This window comes from Kwoniella mangroviensis (assembly GCF_000507465.2).
Source record: "Kwoniella mangroviensis CBS 8507 chromosome 1 map unlocalized Ctg01, whole genome shotgun sequence".
NCBI classification, from domain to species: domain Eukaryota; kingdom Fungi; phylum Basidiomycota; class Tremellomycetes; order Tremellales; family Cryptococcaceae; genus Kwoniella; species Kwoniella mangrovensis.
This window is the reverse complement of record NW_027062533.1, coordinates 2,910,984-2,930,107: the sequence shown is the minus strand read 5'-3', so window position 1 is coordinate 2,930,107 and position 19,124 is coordinate 2,910,984. Positions and strand designations below refer to the sequence as shown.

Here is a 19,124-nt window from a genome sequence, read left to right as displayed (position 1 = left end):
CTACGTCATGACCGGAAACCCCAGAGTCAAATCACTCTCGGATCTTCCACTAGAGATCATCCATCTGACACTCAATCACCTTCAACAATCTCATCAGCTCGGCACATTGGCTTCATTGCAGCGAGCGCCCAAGTATCATTACGATCTAACCACCCCAAGCCTATACAAAGAGATCATCGTCAATGAGGTTGAACTCGCGCAGCTGATCCTACCTGTGATATTTGGCAAAGCGATTCCGGTATTATGCACGAAATTGACGTATTCAGGACTGAGCATGGCTCACTATCTCCAATCCGAATCAAGCAAACTTTGCAAAAACCTATCGTACACCGAAAAGATCACTTTGATCCAATCACAATTCAAAGGGAACTGTGCAACACCAACCGAAGGGATATTCTCTTCAGATTTCGGAAGGGCCGAGGAAGAGGAAGAAAATGTGACCGAATCAACAACTACTTTCTCGCGTACTACCCTTTTCCCCCAACTCAAATACGTCTCCTTGCAACTCTCCAAAAGGATCAATCCCTTGCTGGAAGATATCACCCGAATCTTGAGTCTTCATTGTAATCCTCGAAGTGTATGTGTTAAATGGATGGATACAACGGACTACGAAATGAATGACATTGCTGGTAGAACGAGAGCCCTCGGAGAAGATATGTTAAAATTGATGCTATCATTCAGCAGCAATCCCGTCAACTTTGTTATCCATGCCGCTGAAACCGATTTTCCGTTCACCGGGATGGGTAGACACGAAATAATTCGAATTTCTTACCGCTCACCCTTCAAAGAATCAACGATAGCAAACCAAGTAGAGATGGATCATTTGATAGGTTTCTGCCTCAATACGGGATCTGTGCTCAGTGCTCAAGAATCTTTCCATATCGAGTCGGCGCGAATTGTCCTACCTCCAGGATTAGACGAATCAGTCAAACATGCAACCGAGACTGTCAAGTCAACTGCTGAACAATTCTCTATTGATTACTCGTCCGTATCCAACCGAAATGATTTCGACATCACGAAAAGTTATAAGTGGATTGAGAGCATACAATGGGTGTATGGTGAAGAGGCTGAGAAAGAATCACCCTGTGAGGTCTGCGGTAGTGAGTTGAGCCTTATCTTTTATTTTCCGATTCGCATGGTTGACTTGCTCATTGTTGTAGTGTCGGTATGATTGACGATTTGGTGAAGGAGGATGCACGCGATAGTACGAGTAGACCGACATGATTCAGACTAGAAAAAGATCAAACATGTAAATCTACGGGGTACATTCGATGGTCCATCATGTGTATAGGCACTATTGATGTTGTCTTATGTATACAAGATTTATAATATATGATGCGATATAATAGATCCATCATTATGTCACTGTTCGCGATGATCCGAACATGCCATTCGGTTCCATTCTTACGATTAGTTGTTAGACCATCTACCCGACCATCTCATCCCCTTGTCTCTCGTCCCCTCCCAGTCCGGCGTCAAAGGCGGTAAGAGCTCCCCCTCACCCATAAATTCATCTACATTCTCCTCCCATTCTCTCTGATGATGCTCCCTTATCCCACCACCCGCATGTGAGCTTCCACTAGCGACTTGGATAGGTAATGGTGGAGGTCTAGATAATTCGCCAATCTTGGACGCTCGGATTAACATCCCTTTACTCCGTTTACCTCTTACCACAGGCTCGTGGGAGGCTTCTGTAGCGTCATTCGAGGAGGAGCCAGAGGTGGTGTGGGACGAATGCGAGTGGTGTTGAGAGGGGATAGAAAGATGGAGCGAAGCTTGTTCGGAGGAGTGAGAGGGGCGAGGAGAGATCAAGGCTGGTGCCTGGATGGTAAGGTAGACGCATGAGTCAGCTCCAGCAGACTCATTGAGAACCATGGCCTCTGCATGAAGATAGCGCTTTCTGTATGACTTGGCACTTACAACCAAAGCACCCAGTTTCAGCGGTTCTCCAAATTCTCGCATACTTCTACTGATTTTTTTCAACCTATCATCCACAAGTAGTTGTCCGACGTAACTCCTCCGTTTATCTTTGTTACTACTTCCTTGATCTCGAATATCGGGAGAAGGCGTGGGTGTTGAGGAGAACAAATTCCGTATCGAGTGGAAAGTACTTCCTATACCTGAGATAGGTCTAGCTTTTGTTTCTTTTGAAGGTGACGCAAGAGGAGAAACTAGTTTGACTGGACTGACGTCCCTGTCAGACTGCGATGAACCATGTTGACTGAATCGACCGGGTTGAGTAGGCGTAGAAGGGTGCGAACCGAATGCTGAGACTGAAACGTGACGATATTCTTCTGTATCTCGTGGGATGGGAATACCGCGTGAAGCGACATGGGGAGATGAGTTATGAGATGGCGCGGAGTAGTATCTGAGAGCGACTGAGATCAGCAACGACGATTAAACAGGGATACAGCTTTACTCACTCCGTCTCGGCACTCATGTAGCTTTCCCTTCTTTCTCCTTCATCTCCTTCTCCTAATTCAGTGGGTCTCCCAAAAGTCCCATCGTCATACAATCCCAATCCCACACCAGCCGTCTCAGGAGGAGCAGGAAACCTAATCCTTTCTCCATCTTCAGACCATCTAGCTCGTCTAGTCCCATCACCTATCTCCATCGAAAGCTCTTGTACATCTGTGCCAGGTGTCACCGGTATACCAACACTGAAAGTCTGAGATCGCATACCCCTGATCTGAGCAGGTGGAGATAACCTCTTCTGTCCAGGCGATAAGTCTTGAGAGACCGATGGTGACCTTGACGCACTCTTTGTTCTAGATCTCGAGTAATCGGACGACTCGTTTCTTTGCGGAACAGAGAAAAACAGCTGATCATCCTCCAAGACCCTTTCATAACCTTCAGTAGAGGCAGTGAGATTGGTATTCCTCTTATTTCTCTTATTTCCTATACCGGTGGTAGCTAGTGCAGCAGTAGCAGAAGCCAGTGTAGCAGGAGAGAAAATCCTTCTACCCTGGCCTTTCTCTAATGTATTCCCACTGGCTTTTCTGCCACCTGATCCATCAGAAGAATTCGACGAGTTCGAAGGTGTAGGAGTGGTCTTTAACCATCCTAAACCGAGGTTCAATCTTTGTAACAAAGTATCATTTCTTTTAGCTAATTCCATAAGCTCATCGTCAACTTCAGTCGTATACTGTTGGGAGTTACGTCGATGATGCTGTGCGGTCCAGCCAGGTAACAAAGCTGACTTTTCGTTTGGTGATTTCACTCCTGCCCCTGCTATATCCGCGTGTTCACCAATCTCACGGGATTTATCTTTATTACCCATGGGACGACCAGGAGGATTAGAAGGTAATGAAGACCATTTTCATTTAGAGAAAAGACTGAAGAATTTTGATTCGCGAGAATGCCGATTTTTGTGGTATACACAGAAGAAGATCAGAATCACCAGGATGGCAAGAGCTAGAGGTATCAGTGCACCGAGTAAGGGACCGAGGAGGGTTCGACCTTCCGAGTCGGTAGGAATAGGGTCAATGGGCTGAGTAGGAACAGGGGGAGGATCGTTGATGGTGTCGGGGGCGAAAGTGGTGGAAGGGGAGGAGGTGATGGGTGACACGGAGGTTGGAGTGTGGGTGGAGGGGGTGAAAGTTGCAGACTGAATGGAGGATCGGCATGTAGTGATTGGATCACTCGAGGATGTAGGAAGACTTGTTGAACTGCTCGCAGTAGATCCTTGGCTCGAAAGGGCGGTGACAGTGGGTGAGGGGCTGTCTTCGATGTCAGTCGATGGCACAGGTGTTTCGGTCATTGGTGGAGCAAGATTATCGGTTCCAGTAAGGGAGGTCAGTCCACCGTAAGTCCAGCCGTCACCGAGCGGTATGGAAGGTCCGTAGTCTGCGAATAATATGGTTCAGCGTAGTATCGTGCTTGTCAGTGATTGAGCGAGAGGTTATTCTGCACTTACAGGTCAAGGGAAGATTGGCTATCGTAGTGACAGTATATGGTGTATCGTTGATGGTGGTAACATACTATTATCGAAGTTACTTCATATGTGTGTAAGGTGTAAAGTACAGATACTCACCGATAAATATGTTTGCCAGTCCGCTAAAACCAGTCCATCCGGTGCTGTACCACCTCTTTTCTCCAATCCACTCACATCAGCTGGTGTATCTGTGTATCTTGATGGGTTGGACTCGGAAACTGAACCACGCTTGCACCTAGTAGAATATCGTGACCCGAATAAAGCGAAAAGTCGACATCGTATATCGTTGTATGACATTGATGCGATTGCATCGATGGTTCGTATCGCTCTGTATTCAAACTTAAGCAACTTGGGTGCAGGTTTTGAACGAACATAGATGTAGAGAGAGTAAGTGGATCAACAGACTACTGAAAGTCACATCGCAAGTAGATACGTGTCCGAGGTACAGATGTAGAAGATGGATCAACATAATCAATTTTTCCAGGTTGTTTGTGTCTGTTATTTTCTTCTTCCTCCGAGCGGCAAAGACCAGTCAGATATCCGAGCGAGTGTCCTCCCCTGGTCAAGTGAGCTGATCCTCCTTACATTAACACCTAGACTGATTTTGGATGGCTATATGCGCTACTTGACAGTGGCTTTGGCTTGTAAAGTTAGTAATATATGCTGGTGAAATATTTTGTTGACTTGTGATCGATCACCTCAGGGAAAGTTGAGTTATCTTTTGTGCCTGAGTAGACGGATTGCGAATGAAAGTACTCGTACAGTATGTAGATGACTGGAGAATGGAGGGTAATACATGACCACAGATCAACCTTGCTTCAACCAGAACATATGATTATTGTTGTACGATGCATTACCACGTACAATACAGTAGCACGCAATTATTTTTCTATGTCACCCTTTTTATATGCCCACATGCGTCTAGTCAACCTTGACTTGTATTGCACCTTTTCTTACCGATGCGTTAAATGACTCTCCACTTTTTGTCTGTTTCTGTTTGTTTGTTTCATGTGTTGCAGATCACCAATCGACCAAGGGTAAATTTTTGAGGCAACTTATTTTGTGATCATGGCGTTCAACCCTATCTACACCGCTTCCGGCAAGCGCTTCCCCGAGGAAGTAATGCAACATATCTCGCACGAAGTCCTCTCAAGCTCCGACTCGTCCCTTCTCAAGGTGCTTCAAACCATTTCGAAGGACATGTACAAGAGTGTCACTCCAGTACTTTACCGACACATCAGACTCTCCCGCAAGTCATTTGACAAACTGTTCAAAACTCTGAAGTCGATCCCCAAAATCCAAGTGCCTACCCTCATACAGGTCTCTTCTTCCTCGCCGAATGCCAATCTTCCGAGTACTTCAAGAATCCGCCAAAATCTTTCATATATTCAAAGAATCAGTATCGATCTTACCGAATTCTCAATAAAAGAATACCAGTACGACCGGATGTTAGGTCTTTTGACCTTCCTGCGAGAATGGATGGATCAGCTTCTGTTGCCTAACGCGTCTTCCATCTGTTTTAGACTCTCATCAAGACATAATCCCCCAGAGAAAGTCCTTACGATCATTCGTTACCTTTGTAAACCGAAAAACGTATGTGTCAGGTGGGACCAGTATGATCCGGAGGATGAAGATATCTATGAAGATGATACCTATGTAGATGGTGAGAAAGAACATGTTGGTATCAGACCGATGCCTTCCACTGGATCTTCAGACGAGAAAATCACGTTCCATAATATTGATGTGAATCTCCTTCAAAACATCGGTGTTTCGTCAAAGTCGACCAAATTGTCTTTGGGAAAGATAACCCCTTGCCAGAAGGTATCTCAAAATTTGAATGGTAAAGAAAAGGAATCTTATTATTGTAGATACCATGATAGATGGCCGTACGACCACGAGGGAAAATGCGGGACGTTCTATGAGACGGAGCCACAACGAGAACTCCTGCGACGTGTCATGGGTCGATACAGCAGTTCGTCAGAATTTTCGAAAGTATTTGTAGTGCAAGGAGCCTCGGAACACTCCATGCGAGAAGACGAACTGAGGGCTTTCAAGAAGGAGTATGACCGACAGTTGGAAGAAGCAGTATCAGGTGGGAGAGTGAAGAACCGTAGTTTGGATAAGGCTAGACAGGTCAAGTGGTATATTGGCAAGGACGTAGCTGATCAACCCGAGTGCGAGGTTTGCGGTGGTGAGTGACTCCGATGAGGTCTCAGCTTAGGGAAACTAGAGCTGATGTGTTTAAGCAGAACCGATATAGGTGGTCATGAATGAGTGAGAATACCGTGTCATACTGGAGTTCTGATCCGTTCTCCTGACAACCAAGAAGAAGCTCAGATTTACCATATAATATTTGAATACCTGTGTTACTTATTGATGATGTATGCTTGGCTCATTTTGGGCTTGATTCAGCCTTGTGGGGGATAGTGTAGCGTCACCTCGATCGCCATTACTTACATACCAAAATTGCGCACTGTGTGAGGTAGGGATGTACATGGGATGTCCGCTTCCCATACAGCCAAATTAATGACATAGGCAGACGTACGTTTCCTTTCCCTCTTGATCCATGGATCTGTGTCATAGGTGTAAAACATCTACTGTAGGTGTACGGCAATACTGTATACTCTTGGTCAAAGACTTTCAACCAATTACATCCTTCCTTGGGAAAGACTGAAAGAATTGACCAGCCCCACCAACTACATCCAACATGTCAACCTCCCATGTTCATGCAAATAAACCCCGGGTCGCTTCAAAAGGGATGTTACGCGATGAACTCCTCTTGCATATATCCCACTACGTGATTTGGAATGAAGATGCAGTCACTCATCGAACCCTTCAAGTAGTCTCCAAGCGAATGTATCAGCTCGTCACTGCCGACATTTACAGACATATCTACCTTACCAGTGAGGCTCTTAGCAGACTGAGTAGTCTGTTCAGGGATCTCCCCACAAACCAATTTGGTCTCCTCACGACCTCCCCGCCTACCCCCTTACCGATTTTGCAGCTCATCAGATTTTAGAAGGAAGCTACACCACCAACGATCCCGATCCAGAATCACCACGAGTGTTAAGGATTCGACAGAATTTATCATACACTCAACGTCTTACGATCGACATGGATGGTTTGACCTACTACCAAAGCAGGTACGATGATCTCCTGGCATACGCAAGATTACTCCAGAATTGGGGTAATCAAAGGTTATTTCCCAACGTTATTGAGGTCTGCTACGAATTGTCACCGCGACATAGTCCATCAGAAAAAACTCTTATGAACGTTATGAGATTATGTGAGCCTAGTAATCTATGTATGAGGTGGAACGAGTATGATCAAAATGACGTAGATGAGCTTGAAGATGATATGTGTGTAGATAATGGAAGGGAATACGAAAACGTCACACCGATTATCAATTTCGCTCTGATTGAATTGAAACCTAAAGTTGTCAATTATCACAATATCGATGCAAACCTACTAAGCAGTCTTCTAATCGCAGTTGATACTTTAGAAAAAGTGAGGATCTCTTTGGGGGAAGTCATACCTTGTGATAAGTACTGCAGGTATTCTGATAGGGTTAACTATAAGCATCGAGGTGGATGCCTAAATTTTACGAGGAAGAAGCTCAAAGTAATCTTTTGAGTAAGATGACCAATCAATATCTTTTAGAAGAAACCGTTTCGGACATGTCGATTGTAGAAGGAATAACAGATGATTCAATGGGCAAAGATGATGTGAGAGCGTTCAGGAAGGAATATAAAAGGCAATTACAAGAGAAGGAGAATCAGGGTAAAGTCAGTCGACAAAATCTAGAAAAGGCAAAGAATGTTAAGTGGTACATAGGAAGAGCAGCGGATCAACAGCCTGTTTGTGAAGCTTGCGGAGGTGAGTACTCTCATGATCTTTCGTAATTCTACAAAAAAGATATCAGTGTTAAAGGAATCGTGTAGATCGAATATGATCATAAGATATCCAAGTTTCGTATTATAGGTATTGAGTGAAATGGTGAGAATGGAATGATCGTGACCATGGAGTCTCGTTCCCAAAGATGGATCAGGGAGGATTCCCACTACGGTATATGACCATAATAATGGTTGAGCGGCTAGTCTAACGGTGCCAGATATGAACCCGGAATGGGTGAACTGGAAATCGGCTTGGGCTGCAAGAGGAAGTGAACTTGATTGGGGTCGATGTCCGTTTGAAGCGAGTCCGATAGGATCAGAAAAATATCTTCGTCCAGGTGAATGTGCTGAGAGAGAAGCGGGGTAACGAGTCTATATAGATGCTTTGGCTCAGTCTGGAGAGTTGCCAGTGTGTCCTTGGTGTCTTCCAGGGATAGATTGAGAAGAATCAGATGAACGACCTCGCCCAAACGCTATGCTGACAGCTGATACGTACATAGAATCATCCTATCTGCGGTATACATTTGTTCTGTATATGCAGGTACTACGAAAGCAGTCGCGTCTCCTGTCTAGGCGCACGTGCCGCTCTCAATAATGTTGACAAGTAGTCAAGTGTGTGGGGTGATCCACAACTTTCTTCAACTTTCCCCGCTATCCTGTATCCTTGATCACCTCTGCGTTTGCGCACACATCAATATACACATTAATCTCGTCTTGATATTCGATCCTTTGAGTTCACTCAATCGCCAGAGTAGGTTTGTGTCTGCTTCAACATGTTCGGCGCAATAGTAGCAGGTAGATTGGTGTGAGTTCATCCCTCCCGCATGATCTATCCGACATATCAGCTAATCCATGTACATAGTCAGACAAACTTGCAGCAGATGTACGTATTCTCATCCTACAAACATAGTGCTCATCTCTCCAAACGGTCTCCTACTCATCTGCCGGATCACAGCGACGAGACCCATTTCGTTTTCCCCTTGGAACAGCCATACGAGATAAACCACTTGACCGTATTCTTGCTAGGCACAAGTAAGTACCTAGTCAGCTCTTTCATGATCTGAACCATGATCGTTTGTAATATGTAGCTGATTTCGATGGGCCAATTCAGTACCATTCCCCGAAGGTTATGGCGCTTCTGTACATTTCGCATGGCCGGGTAAAGAGTATATACCATTAGGAGTGTGAGTTTGCTCATGTTCTCCTCTTGTACTCAATTTTACGACGATCACTTTCATGTTTGTACCATTTGGTAGCGAAAATTGCTGATATCTTCATCACTTCCTCATAGCCTAACCAACACCAAACCATCGGCAATATACCGACTGCGGCCTCACCTCCCTCCCAACGCACCTCTCAACCAACCTTCTCCACCCGCTCAACTGGGTATAGAGATTGCTCCGTTAGCTCAGCTGGAACACATAGCTGCTCAGATAGCTGGTGAAGGAGCAGGCGCGGGAAAAGGAGGAGAATTGGTCAAAAAGGTGGAAGTTGGGAAAGTAGCAGAGAAAGTTGTGAAAAATGTGAGTTGTTATGCTGTATTATTCTCATATTATCTATGAAGACGAGTGCAAATTCGAACTTAGGTTCGAGGGTCTATTGGCTATACGTCAATAATAGCGCAGCTGACGATCCTCATCTATTATAGCTGTTCAATTACCTCCATTCCTTCGGTGGTGAAATCAAGTTAACGTGAGTACTCGCTCATATACCCAAGGCACCTCTCCCGCTTTCCCGTGTACCGTGCATCATGTTCTGCAAATGCTGATAATCTGTGCACGCTGTATTCAGCCCAGAGACACCCATACCGCTATCAGTCTTCCAACAATGGTATACCAATTTCACCCGAAAGATAGAGAACGATAAAGGAGCTGCTTTTTTGGACAGGGAGGATTAATCCATCATATCACTTGGAGAAAACGAAAGAACAAAGAAGGATGGAAAGGTTGCTCATCTGATGTTGTACATCTATATCTATTATTGACACATATCGTATCTTGGTCCAAGATTATATTCCGCAAATGGAATGCGATCCATCAAGTCCATCTATCCGACCACCACGTCATACAAGATCCAATATCATTGATCATGCTTTTATCTAGTCTATATTCTAGGGTCTAATACCCTAACATCCTCTTTCTCAGACTCGTATCAGCCCTCCTATCTCTTCTCCACCCTTCGATCTTCTTCCAATGATCTTCCGTCTCTACCCCGTGCTTTTGATCAGATTGCGTCATGAAGTCCATGAGGAATTCAGAGTATGTCCATTCGTATGGTGCACCAAATACCAAGTGCCTGATGCGCTGTAAGACTTTTCGAGGTTTCTTAGGTTCCGCTGTGGGTTGAGGGGGGTCGACTGAGCCTTTGTCTTGTGAGGAGGATGAAGAGGTATTGAATGAATCTGCTGCTTTGTCGTCCTTGATTTCTTGCTGGGATGATGAGTATGGATTGGATGGATTTGGAGGTAATGTTATCTGTTCAGGTAATTCTAGGAGACCTGCCCATAAATAGGCTGTGAATCGGGATTGAACTTGTGTCAAAGGGAAGGGTACGTTCTGATAAGCTGCGAAGTGAGATATTGTGTTAGATAGATTTTATAGCTTCATTGAATAGTGATGAAACGAGATTGGACAGAAATGCAATCAGAAGTAAAGCAAGATGTCGAAAGGATGATACTACATCAGTTCTCAGATCGTACGATTGTAGCTGGAGTAGGAGTCGTATGGAAGTTGGTTTCGGGGGAGAATCACAGTTTCAATTGTTCACAGAAGACATCCTTGACTGAACCTTTGATTGGTAGATGTGAATTCCAAGATGATTCCATCTTATCTGGTCTTGTAAAGAAAATTGCACTCACACAATGTCGGGAAACTTATCGTCCTATCTCCTTTTAAGAACAACAGCAACTCGTCTAAACCATCTACACCCTGTCCTTTGATCCCATTTTCTTCCCATCCATCTCCCTTTTGCCTCTCTTCACTCTTTACGTTTCCCTCACTTAACCTCGTCTTATCCCACGGTTCATCCGTTATTTTGAAGAAAGGGAAGAGGAAATTGTATCCCGTAGCAAAAATGATTACATCCACATCGTCCAATTCCCTCTTCTCACCTTGCTCATCCTCTTCCAGATGTATCGTCCCCTTAGTATGCGATTGGCTTTCATCCGGAGGTGTAAGATGGGAGATCAATGGGACGTGCTGAATGTATTCTGCCCATGGACCCTCGGTAGCTGAATACTGAGTGTATCCAGAAGTAGATACGTATACTTTTAGGTATTCTTCTTTGGAAAAGCCATTTAGGGGTTCTCCAGATGGAGAGAATTTGTTGATGTTTTCAGAAGCTAATAACCTCGAGATATCACCTCCTGAAGCGAATGATCCGACGACGAGGACCGTCTTGCCGATATAGTCGGAAGCGCGGTGGAAGAATCTTGAGTGGATAATTTGGCCTGGGAACGTACTATGAATGTGATCAAGGATTTGAAAATCAGTTATAGCGGTTGAAATAACTGGGTCCTACTCACCTCAACCCCTTGATGGGAGGTATCCAACCATCAGAATAATGTCCATTCGAAACAACCACATAATCGAATTGTTCTGACTTTCTCTCATCGGAATGTAGATTATTGCTCTCAATCGTCCATCGTTTTTTATCACTACTGCCATTCTGGTCTTGCTGCGGGGTAAGATAAACCCGTTCGACTCTAGTTGAAAATCGAATATGTTTCCGAAGGTTATAGTGCTCAGTGTAAGATTGGAGATACTGTTCGACTAGCTCTTTATTCAAAACACACCACAATTAACCATATTTAGCATTGAAAGAAGGATATGAGTGAGAGTGGGAATGAGAGTCAAGTGTCATGGTATGTGAAATTGATTGACTTACCTTGTTTGGGGAATAGAGGCGTATCCTCAGGAAATGGATATCCTCTAAATGACATTAGATCCTACTCCGCTTGATAGTCAGCCAGTTCCACGGTGGAACGAAACACGTTTTGAGGAAAAAATATGTTCCAGACAATATGGTATACACTTACATGAGGTAAGTTCGTCCTTAGTCCTTGATACATCGGAGATGGATTCGTGCCTTTCGGAGGGTATGAGTACGTCTCTTCGTTGTTTTCTTTCGATGTGAGGTGGGTTCGAATATTAGGTTTGGGTTGATCGTCCGTCAGCCTATGTCATAACAGACGTAAGCACACATGCCCCTTCACAGTCAAACTCACCATACACCCCCTACATCGCTCTTGCTCTCGAAACCCACTATTTCCAACTTAGTCTTACCCCTGACATCTTTATGCTGATCCCAAATTTCGAGGAGTTGTTGTATTTGAGATAATCCTGATGCTCCTGCACCGATCATTCCCACTCGTGTGGTCGGTAGAGATGGTGAGGGGGCAATGGTCATTTTGATGATTGAGTCGAAAGGCTGCAAGATTGATGATGTGGATAAAGGCGAATACAAAAGTAGAGATAAGGATAGTACGAATAGCGAGATTGTCATCCAAGGATATCTATGAGCGAGTAAGTTGATTTGTGGTACAGCCATCAATGTCTCTCGTAGGTCTCACGAGAGAGCGTCTGAAGGATTAGAAGACATATAGCTCAATCCCAAGACAGGTCGTCGAGTAGATTATGGGTATTTATTTTTTTGTCCCTCACGAAGATCCGGATGGTCACGACAGCAGTCAAGATCCGATCCCGAATCGATCGGACATGTCCGTCCCTCCGTCCTCCCCTTCATGCTTCTTCTATCGAATGTTCATGGCTGCTATATTGCATGCAGATATATACAATTCATAATTTACAGACAACATATTGAATGATATGGAGAAGATACCATGACAGGGCATGATATCACGACAGGTATGACATATGAGCTTGGATGATGTCGTGAAATGGCTACTCGAAACAGTGACACCAGCTAGTAAAGTTCTACCTTTTCCTCTTTGGACCGGTGACGGTACTGGATAGTCTAGCTTGCAGGGGTATAATACCGCCTATACCAGTCCCATAAGGACCATATCCACCAGGTAAAGGGTTTCGACAGACCTATTGGATAGGATTCGTCGATCAGTTAATTGTTCATCTACGATGTATCGGATGGTCATGACATATACGAAACCATACTCACAGGACATTCTCCTTCAACCACCCAACTCTCATCCACCCTCCACAGACATTTTAACCTCTGTTCCACTTTCACCTCGTCCGCACCGGGGATTTGAACCGCTTTGATCCCTTCCCACTCTTCTTGTGGTATCTGGGCGTCTTTCAGGGACTTCTCGCATTCTTGAGTTAAATGGTATAACCAGAAATCGATCAAGAGATCTTTAGTCCATTTGGTCGGTCCCCCAGTCATACCATGCATAGATACCGTTCGTTGAGGATTACGATTGGTGTGATGGTTCCTACCTCTTCCTGCGGGACGGTTCAGCATTGGATCGGGATATGGGTTGGGATTACGGCCGATAGCGGCGAGGAGAGATGAATGAAGGCACTGAGCGCAAAGGATGTGGCCGCTGGATCAAAGTGTAACGTTAACATTGTGGAAAAGGAATGTTGTCATGGTGGAAAGTGTCTATCTGAAGTATGAGATAGGAAAACGACATTGATGCTTACCAAGGTGTCATCACAGCCTGCGAAGGAGGACAGAAACAAACAGGACAAGCTAAACACAGCATCAGACAAGGTCAATGATCCATACCATCTCATGCATGAATGATAGGCAGCTAAAGGATATGCTGATAGACACCCACTGTAACCGCCAGCCAACGTATCATCCTCGTCCACCTCTTTCTCTTCTTCCCCTCGAACACCTTTACTCCTATCGTTAGAATCGGTTTTTACCGAGTCGACAATTACATCTGAATCACTCCTTCTTCTTCTTTTCTTCTGAGGCGACGAGTCTATCAATTGTATTGAATTGTCTCTCTGGGGGTCATCGGATTCTTCAGGGGATGATTGGATTTCTATAGGTGTAGTAGCAGGGACGATCGCTCTTCCTTTTCCTTTCTCTTCCGTTGTGTACCTTCTACCATCGCTCGATTCGGATGAGGAGGAGGAAGAAGAGCTGGGAGGCATATGCCGCGATCGACTGGAAGCATTATCACCATTTGGTAAAGAAAGAGTATTCTGGGATTGCGACTGGTATTGGTCCATCACGTCTAATATCGATTGGTTATATCCAGGAGGTTTTCGTTGATATTGACTTTGATGTCGAGTATCATTAGGTGAAGAGGAATTGGAAAGATGACGAGTCGTTGATGTTTGAGGTTCGGTTGCTGGTGGAGGGGTGAGACTACTTTCCCTTGAAGTGGAATTCGAATTGCTAGGTACAAAACTTCCTCCATCGGATTCACTATAGACCGTGACGTTAGAAGGCAAACTTCCACTTCGTTCTATCTGATTAGGCATATCGCGACTACCTCTTCTTCTGATATTATCCAACACCCTTCCACTCCCAGTGCCACTGCCGGCAGGTCTACTTGTGGTTGAACTTGCTCTACTAGATGTTGAAGATACCACCGAATTACCCCTTGATGATCTTCCTCTAGAACTTGAACTACCGTCCCGGAATCTACGACGCGGCGCGATGGCCACGTCGGCCAAGGTGGGTTTGGGTCGTGATTCGGAATTTGGCGAAGCAGGGGGTGATCGTGGACTTCGAGTTGAACGAAGTGGAGGTCTCATCCTCTGTTATGTGTAAGACTGTCCAAAATTTCACCTCTTATCTCTGAGTATCGGGCAATTACAGGTGACTGGAATGAAGATGATGCAGAGTCGGGGAGGGGTTGATGGGTGAGGATAGGTGACTAAGCTTCCCAAGTATCGATATGTATATATTCGTATGAAAGAACAAGGATTGAAAACCGAGATACAAGATTCGTTGATGGGATCCGGCTCCCGTGCATCATACTCGAGTACCTCCCAGAGGTGTCAGGATCAGGCACGCGTCTTCAAGCAGAGTGGCGAATATAGGCATGCCCGGTCTGAAAATCCTCGCCTCGTGGATTGGATTTCACTCTTTCTATCTTTTCTTTGTCCTTCGATTAAATGGATCTTTTCTTGGGTCATAAAAGGTGGTTTATAATCACTATATACACATACATATTCATCGAGTATCACTATAGATAGAGTGATTACCAGCCAGTCGAACAGTCTTTCATCCACAACCAATCAGACAATCAGCTCATAATGCCTAAGGTGAGTCAACAGATGCTTTCCCCTAATGAGGAGGATGCTAACTCGTATGTGTCTAATGACGTACAGAATAAGGGAAAGGTATGCGATACCCAGCTGTCAAACCAAGATGTGTGACTGTATAGCTGATCGTCTTACTCACTCCCACTCCTACAGGGCGGTAAGAACAACCGAAGGGGAAAGAAAGAAGATGGTGAAAATAAGCGAGAATTGATCTTCAAAGAAGATGGACAAGAGTACGCTCAAGTGGTCAAGATGTTGGGTAACGGTCGATTGGAAGCCAAATGTCTTGATGGTGAGACGCGATTGGCTCAGATCAGAGGTCAGATGAGGAAAAAGGTGAGTTGGGCGATTCTATTCTGATTCTGATCATATTCGTTGAATATCATGACCATCATCGTTTTATGAACGATTCGAGCTATTATCAAAGTCTAGGATATTGATTTGCCACTACCAGAGGGACGGAATGCTGATGACCTGATATAATTTCCACCTTGCACCACAACTTACTACCGTCAACTCGCTCTATCTCGCTCACATTACAATATTCCATGATTTTTCAATAATCCTTCATCCCACAACCTGTAGGTATGGATCGTAGTAGGCGACATCATCCTTCTCTCCTTACGTGACTTCCAAGACGACCGAGCGGATGTTATCCACAAATACACCGCCGACGAAGCGCGTAATTTGAAGACCTATGGAGAATTGAAAGATTTCACCTTGGTCGAAAATGCAGAAGCTGGTTCAGAGGAAGAAGAGGAAGGTATCGAATTCGAGGAAGCTGATATTGATGATATCTGTGAGTACTGAGACAAAGTCACTCTCCCCGATCAGCCCTGCCTTTGTATATAAGACGCGTTTGCTAATCGTACGTTTTCTCGTCGAAATTTTACTTCTCTCGCAGAAACCAAAAATCTCGAAATCCCCTTACTCCTCTTTCGTTTCATATCTCCTCTTACCGATATCATGTATACCCGCAACGCAACGCATCGTTCGTGCATGTATCTGCTATCTCATTTCATTGTATTCACGCTGGCTCCCACAGAGATATCGAATGCATGCAAAGAGAATTTGTGTCGTGTATGAAATTATACATCTAATGATGGATAGTACGGAAAGCTCTTGAGGATACGCATGCTGAAAGATTCAGAGACCGATGTTATATGGGCTGAGTCGTAACGCAGGTCATCGGTAGGCTAACTTCTAGTCGTCGATTCTCTCAGCATGGCTGCCCAGCTTGTATCTGGAAGTGGAAGAAGTTTCCAGTCAGTCATCGAAACATGTCGAACATTAATGGGTAGACTTCGAATTGGTGGGGACTTACATTTCTTTGGTCGGTCGTCCGAGCTCTCCGCAGTGTCAGCACCTATCATGAGAAAGCAAATTAAGACCTCAATGAGCTGATCATATCCAACGCAGGAAATCGACAGCTCACCTTCCTCTTGATCCTCGGATACTGTCAACTCGTGCAAAGCCGAAGTCAAATTTGCTTCGTCATTCTCTTGCCAATCACCCATTTCTTCAAGGGTGAACTCGAGGTCGGAAATGCTTTGTACATCTTTGAACGGAGTTTTGCTCATGACCTTCTTGTAACTATCATATTTTCGTTGCAGACTGAACCTCGTCTTTCTCGACATGTGAGGTAGAGGTTTACCTTCCGAATCAAGCACGTTCCCTGAGATCATGCTCTTAAGTCTGTAAAGATGATTCAAATCCAATTTAGATTTTGCTGAAAATGCTTCTTCAGCTAGGTTCACTAATCGATCATTTGGATACATCTCTGTGAGATTACTCTCTTCGATATATCTCGCTCCGGCTTCAGCTTCCGATATTAATCTTTCAGTGTTATCAATGATTTCCGTTCTGCATGATGACACAGTCTCCGACAACTGGTTATACATGTCTTTGAGTTCATGATGAACCAGCTTCAATCCAGATTTCTTCTTTGATCTTGTTCCCAGCAAAGAGACAGCTCCCTGCAGTTCATCCAGACTCCGGTATTCGTTCTTAGGTAAAACGCTTTTCAGTGAACGGTCGGAACATATGAAGGAGTTACATTGCTTTGTGGCTGATTGAGCCACTGCCGTACCTTCCTGGATCAGGATCTTCATGTCAGAAATACATCGACTCGGGTTATCTGTGATGTTCAAGGTATAGTTCATTTTTCTCGCTCTCTTTCCCAAATCCTCCGCTAAGAACACCACAGCGGGTGTACCCTCACGACAAGGTAAGACACGCACGACTGGCGATTCGCCGGTCTTTCTCCTCGTCGTATCTTCATCGTCTGTATCGTCATCATTCTTGGCAGTGTCCTCATCATTCGCCCAACCGATCTTCAATTTCTTGTCGAAAGACCTTAGATCGTCCAGTCGGGTCGCCCGTAAGATAGTGACAACTTGATCGTCCGCGGCTCTAACTTTCTCGTCAGTTTCCTCATCATCACCATATTTGTTGACCAGTTCGAGAGGTAACTCTCGGTATCCACATATTCCCATGAGGTGTTCATGTTCCAGGTTTTCGACAAATTCCTGAGACCCTTGACGGAACTCGTCAGCAAAAGATCGACCCTTCTGAATCTCTTCCTCTGAGAGTTTAGGGTACAATCCGTTGAGAGTATTGCCAATAGCCTGAGAGGCTCGGAGATATCGAGCGTAGTCTTCTTTCCAATCCGTCATCATTTCCATAGCACGTTCTAATGAATTTAGTTTCTTTAAACTCCTCAAAGGCCTCGTCGTGAGTCTTCTAAGGGTTTGCCCCATTTCCAACTGCTGAGCATTCGATCTGCTTAAGAATTCGCTCATAGACCTCCTGACTTCCAGATCAGACAGTAAATCATCGATAGTATGCTTGATAGCCCAGCAAGCTGTCAACTCCGCTGGCTTCTTACGAGAGTTACCATCACCTTTGAGACTTTCCAGTAAAGGCTTCGTCCCAATCTCAAGCTCTACCAATGGATTTTCGGTGTCCTCGAAGAAGGATCTCCATCTTTCTGACTTGCTTTGCATTTTGTTTTCAATGATCTCGAGATTGGTCTTCACATTGTTCATCTGACCTTCTGTCAGTTTGGCCGAATCCTTACTGCCAACATAAACCAGGCCCAGGAAGTTGTTCATCATACCTCTCAACAGTCTGTTCCCGTCATAGGTTAACCTATCTCTGTTGTGCAGGGATACAACTCCGTTTTGGATGGCATCATCAATAGCATTCTGGGCATCCTGGGATCCTCTTAATGCCTCAGAGGTCAAGGCAGCATGACCTTTTTGTACTTCCGAAAATCGTTCTTCCAGATCTGCGGGGAGCTCTATAGACTCGTCATCGTAAAATTCTTTTTTGAACACAGACATGTTGGGATGGGTAGCTTCCTGCTGGATGTACTTTACTTAGATTTAAGTATAGCGTTCGTCACCAGGGTGGTTCAGAGAACAATCAGAGAATTAAGCGAAATAGTGATAATGTGAGGAGTGTGCTGTAAGGTACGACAGAAGTAATATTCTACTGTAACTTGGTGGGGGTGGCAATTTTTAATGTCCGTTGAGGTTCCAAACTTCTTGGGACAGCGGTCCGGTAAGAATCATGACATCAAATTAGATCAAAGGTCCATCAATCAAGATCCTTTGACGAGACTCCATCCCCTGAAGCGACTGTATCACACTCTGCATCACACTCGGATGCGCCAAATTCGTAGGCCCAACCGTTACTCTTCATTGAGCTTTGATATCACCTTGCTCAGTCTTCAGTTTTACTGTACATCGCTGATCATCAGGCTTCTAGGCAATATTATAGTTTTGATACCCTGCTGTGCAATTCAGAGGGCAACATGATTCCCATGGCGTGTATCCATGAATGAAGGAGCCTACAGATCCCTCGTTACACAAGAAAACGGCTTGCTTGGTAGCGCAGGGTCATGTATGTGTGATGACAGGCCTCCTCAAAGTAACTCGGCTCATCTCACTACAAAAGAGCCCACAAAGTATCGTGAAAACTGCACCCGATACTGTAGTGGACTCTGAAGATGTTTGCGTTTGTCCTGAGCGATGCATCCTCGGTCTTCGAGCCTCCCTTTTCGTCCGAAGGTGTTCATCCATTGTCATA

At 44.8% G+C, this 19,124-nt stretch overlaps 11 protein-coding genes across 11 annotated transcripts; 6 read left to right on the top strand and 5 right to left on the bottom strand.

Moving 5' to 3' along the window:
- Nucleotides 1-7: 7 nt before the first annotated feature.
- On the top strand, nucleotides 8-1,171 carry I203_101089 (uncharacterized protein; the record flags this gene model as incomplete). Its single annotated transcript, XM_019146045.1, has 2 exons — nucleotides 8-1,100; nucleotides 1,161-1,171. The coding sequence occupies 2 exons, from the start codon at nucleotides 8-10 to the stop codon at nucleotides 1,169-1,171; spliced, it is 1,104 nt and encodes a 367-aa protein (XP_019004604.1).
- Nucleotides 1,172-1,410: 239 nt separating this feature from the next.
- I203_101088 (uncharacterized protein) lies at nucleotides 1,411-3,280 on the bottom strand (the record flags this gene model as incomplete). The annotated part of the gene is made up of 3 exons (XM_019146044.1): nucleotides 1,411-1,821; nucleotides 1,921-2,368; nucleotides 2,424-3,280. The coding sequence occupies 3 exons, from the start codon at nucleotides 3,278-3,280 to the stop codon at nucleotides 1,411-1,413; spliced, it is 1,716 nt and encodes a 571-aa protein (XP_019004603.1).
- Nucleotides 3,281-3,319: 39 nt separating this feature from the next.
- Nucleotides 3,320-4,231, bottom strand: I203_101087 (uncharacterized protein; the record flags this gene model as incomplete). Its single annotated transcript, XM_019146043.1, has 3 exons — nucleotides 3,320-3,846; nucleotides 3,917-3,980; nucleotides 4,034-4,231. 3 exons carry the CDS (start codon nucleotides 4,229-4,231, stop codon nucleotides 3,320-3,322), a joined length of 789 nt encoding a protein of 262 aa, XP_019004602.1.
- A 771-nt stretch (nucleotides 4,232-5,002) lies between these two features.
- I203_101086 (uncharacterized protein) lies at nucleotides 5,003-6,133 on the top strand (the record flags this gene model as incomplete). Its single annotated transcript, XM_019146042.2, has 1 exon — nucleotides 5,003-6,133. The coding sequence occupies one exon, from the start codon at nucleotides 5,003-5,005 to the stop codon at nucleotides 6,131-6,133; it is 1,131 nt and encodes a 376-aa protein (XP_019004601.2).
- Nucleotides 6,134-6,641: 508 nt separating this feature from the next.
- Nucleotides 6,642-6,953, top strand: I203_101085 (uncharacterized protein; the record flags this gene model as incomplete). The annotated part of the gene is made up of 1 exon (XM_065516806.1): nucleotides 6,642-6,953. The coding sequence occupies one exon, from the start codon at nucleotides 6,642-6,644 to the stop codon at nucleotides 6,951-6,953; it is 312 nt and encodes a 103-aa protein (XP_065373624.1).
- Nucleotides 6,954-7,524: 571 nt separating this feature from the next.
- On the top strand, nucleotides 7,525-8,194 carry I203_101084 (uncharacterized protein; the record flags this gene model as incomplete). Its single annotated transcript, XM_065516805.1, has 2 exons — nucleotides 7,525-7,810; nucleotides 8,046-8,194. 2 exons carry the CDS (start codon nucleotides 7,525-7,527, stop codon nucleotides 8,192-8,194), a joined length of 435 nt encoding a protein of 144 aa, XP_065373623.1.
- Nucleotides 8,195-8,600: 406 nt separating this feature from the next.
- On the top strand, nucleotides 8,601-9,724 carry I203_101083 (uncharacterized protein; the record flags this gene model as incomplete). Its single annotated transcript, XM_019146040.1, has 7 exons — nucleotides 8,601-8,632; nucleotides 8,690-8,710; nucleotides 8,783-8,859; nucleotides 8,939-9,011; nucleotides 9,119-9,350; nucleotides 9,476-9,519; nucleotides 9,619-9,724. 7 exons carry the CDS (start codon nucleotides 8,601-8,603, stop codon nucleotides 9,722-9,724), a joined length of 585 nt encoding a protein of 194 aa, XP_019004599.1.
- A 220-nt stretch (nucleotides 9,725-9,944) lies between these two features.
- I203_101082 (uncharacterized protein) lies at nucleotides 9,945-12,234 on the bottom strand (the record flags this gene model as incomplete). Its single annotated transcript, XM_019146039.1, has 6 exons — nucleotides 9,945-10,390; nucleotides 10,685-11,286; nucleotides 11,351-11,603; nucleotides 11,713-11,773; nucleotides 11,864-12,002; nucleotides 12,053-12,234. 6 exons carry the CDS (start codon nucleotides 12,232-12,234, stop codon nucleotides 9,945-9,947), a joined length of 1,683 nt encoding a protein of 560 aa, XP_019004598.1.
- A 527-nt stretch (nucleotides 12,235-12,761) lies between these two features.
- Nucleotides 12,762-14,519, bottom strand: I203_101081 (uncharacterized protein; the record flags this gene model as incomplete). The annotated part of the gene is made up of 4 exons (XM_019146038.1): nucleotides 12,762-12,878; nucleotides 12,961-13,348; nucleotides 13,449-13,497; nucleotides 13,586-14,519. 4 exons carry the CDS (start codon nucleotides 14,517-14,519, stop codon nucleotides 12,762-12,764), a joined length of 1,488 nt encoding a protein of 495 aa, XP_019004597.1.
- Nucleotides 14,520-15,023: 504 nt separating this feature from the next.
- I203_101080 (translation initiation factor eIF-1A) lies at nucleotides 15,024-15,842 on the top strand (the record flags this gene model as incomplete). The annotated part of the gene is made up of 4 exons (XM_065516804.1): nucleotides 15,024-15,032; nucleotides 15,099-15,110; nucleotides 15,186-15,368; nucleotides 15,618-15,842. The coding sequence occupies 4 exons, from the start codon at nucleotides 15,024-15,026 to the stop codon at nucleotides 15,840-15,842; spliced, it is 429 nt and encodes a 142-aa protein (XP_065373622.1).
- A 386-nt stretch (nucleotides 15,843-16,228) lies between these two features.
- I203_101079 (uncharacterized protein) lies at nucleotides 16,229-18,376 on the bottom strand (the record flags this gene model as incomplete). Its single annotated transcript, XM_019146036.1, has 3 exons — nucleotides 16,229-16,275; nucleotides 16,357-16,398; nucleotides 16,468-18,376. The coding sequence occupies 3 exons, from the start codon at nucleotides 18,374-18,376 to the stop codon at nucleotides 16,229-16,231; spliced, it is 1,998 nt and encodes a 665-aa protein (XP_019004595.1).
- Between the last annotated feature and the right edge of the window lie 748 nt (nucleotides 18,377-19,124).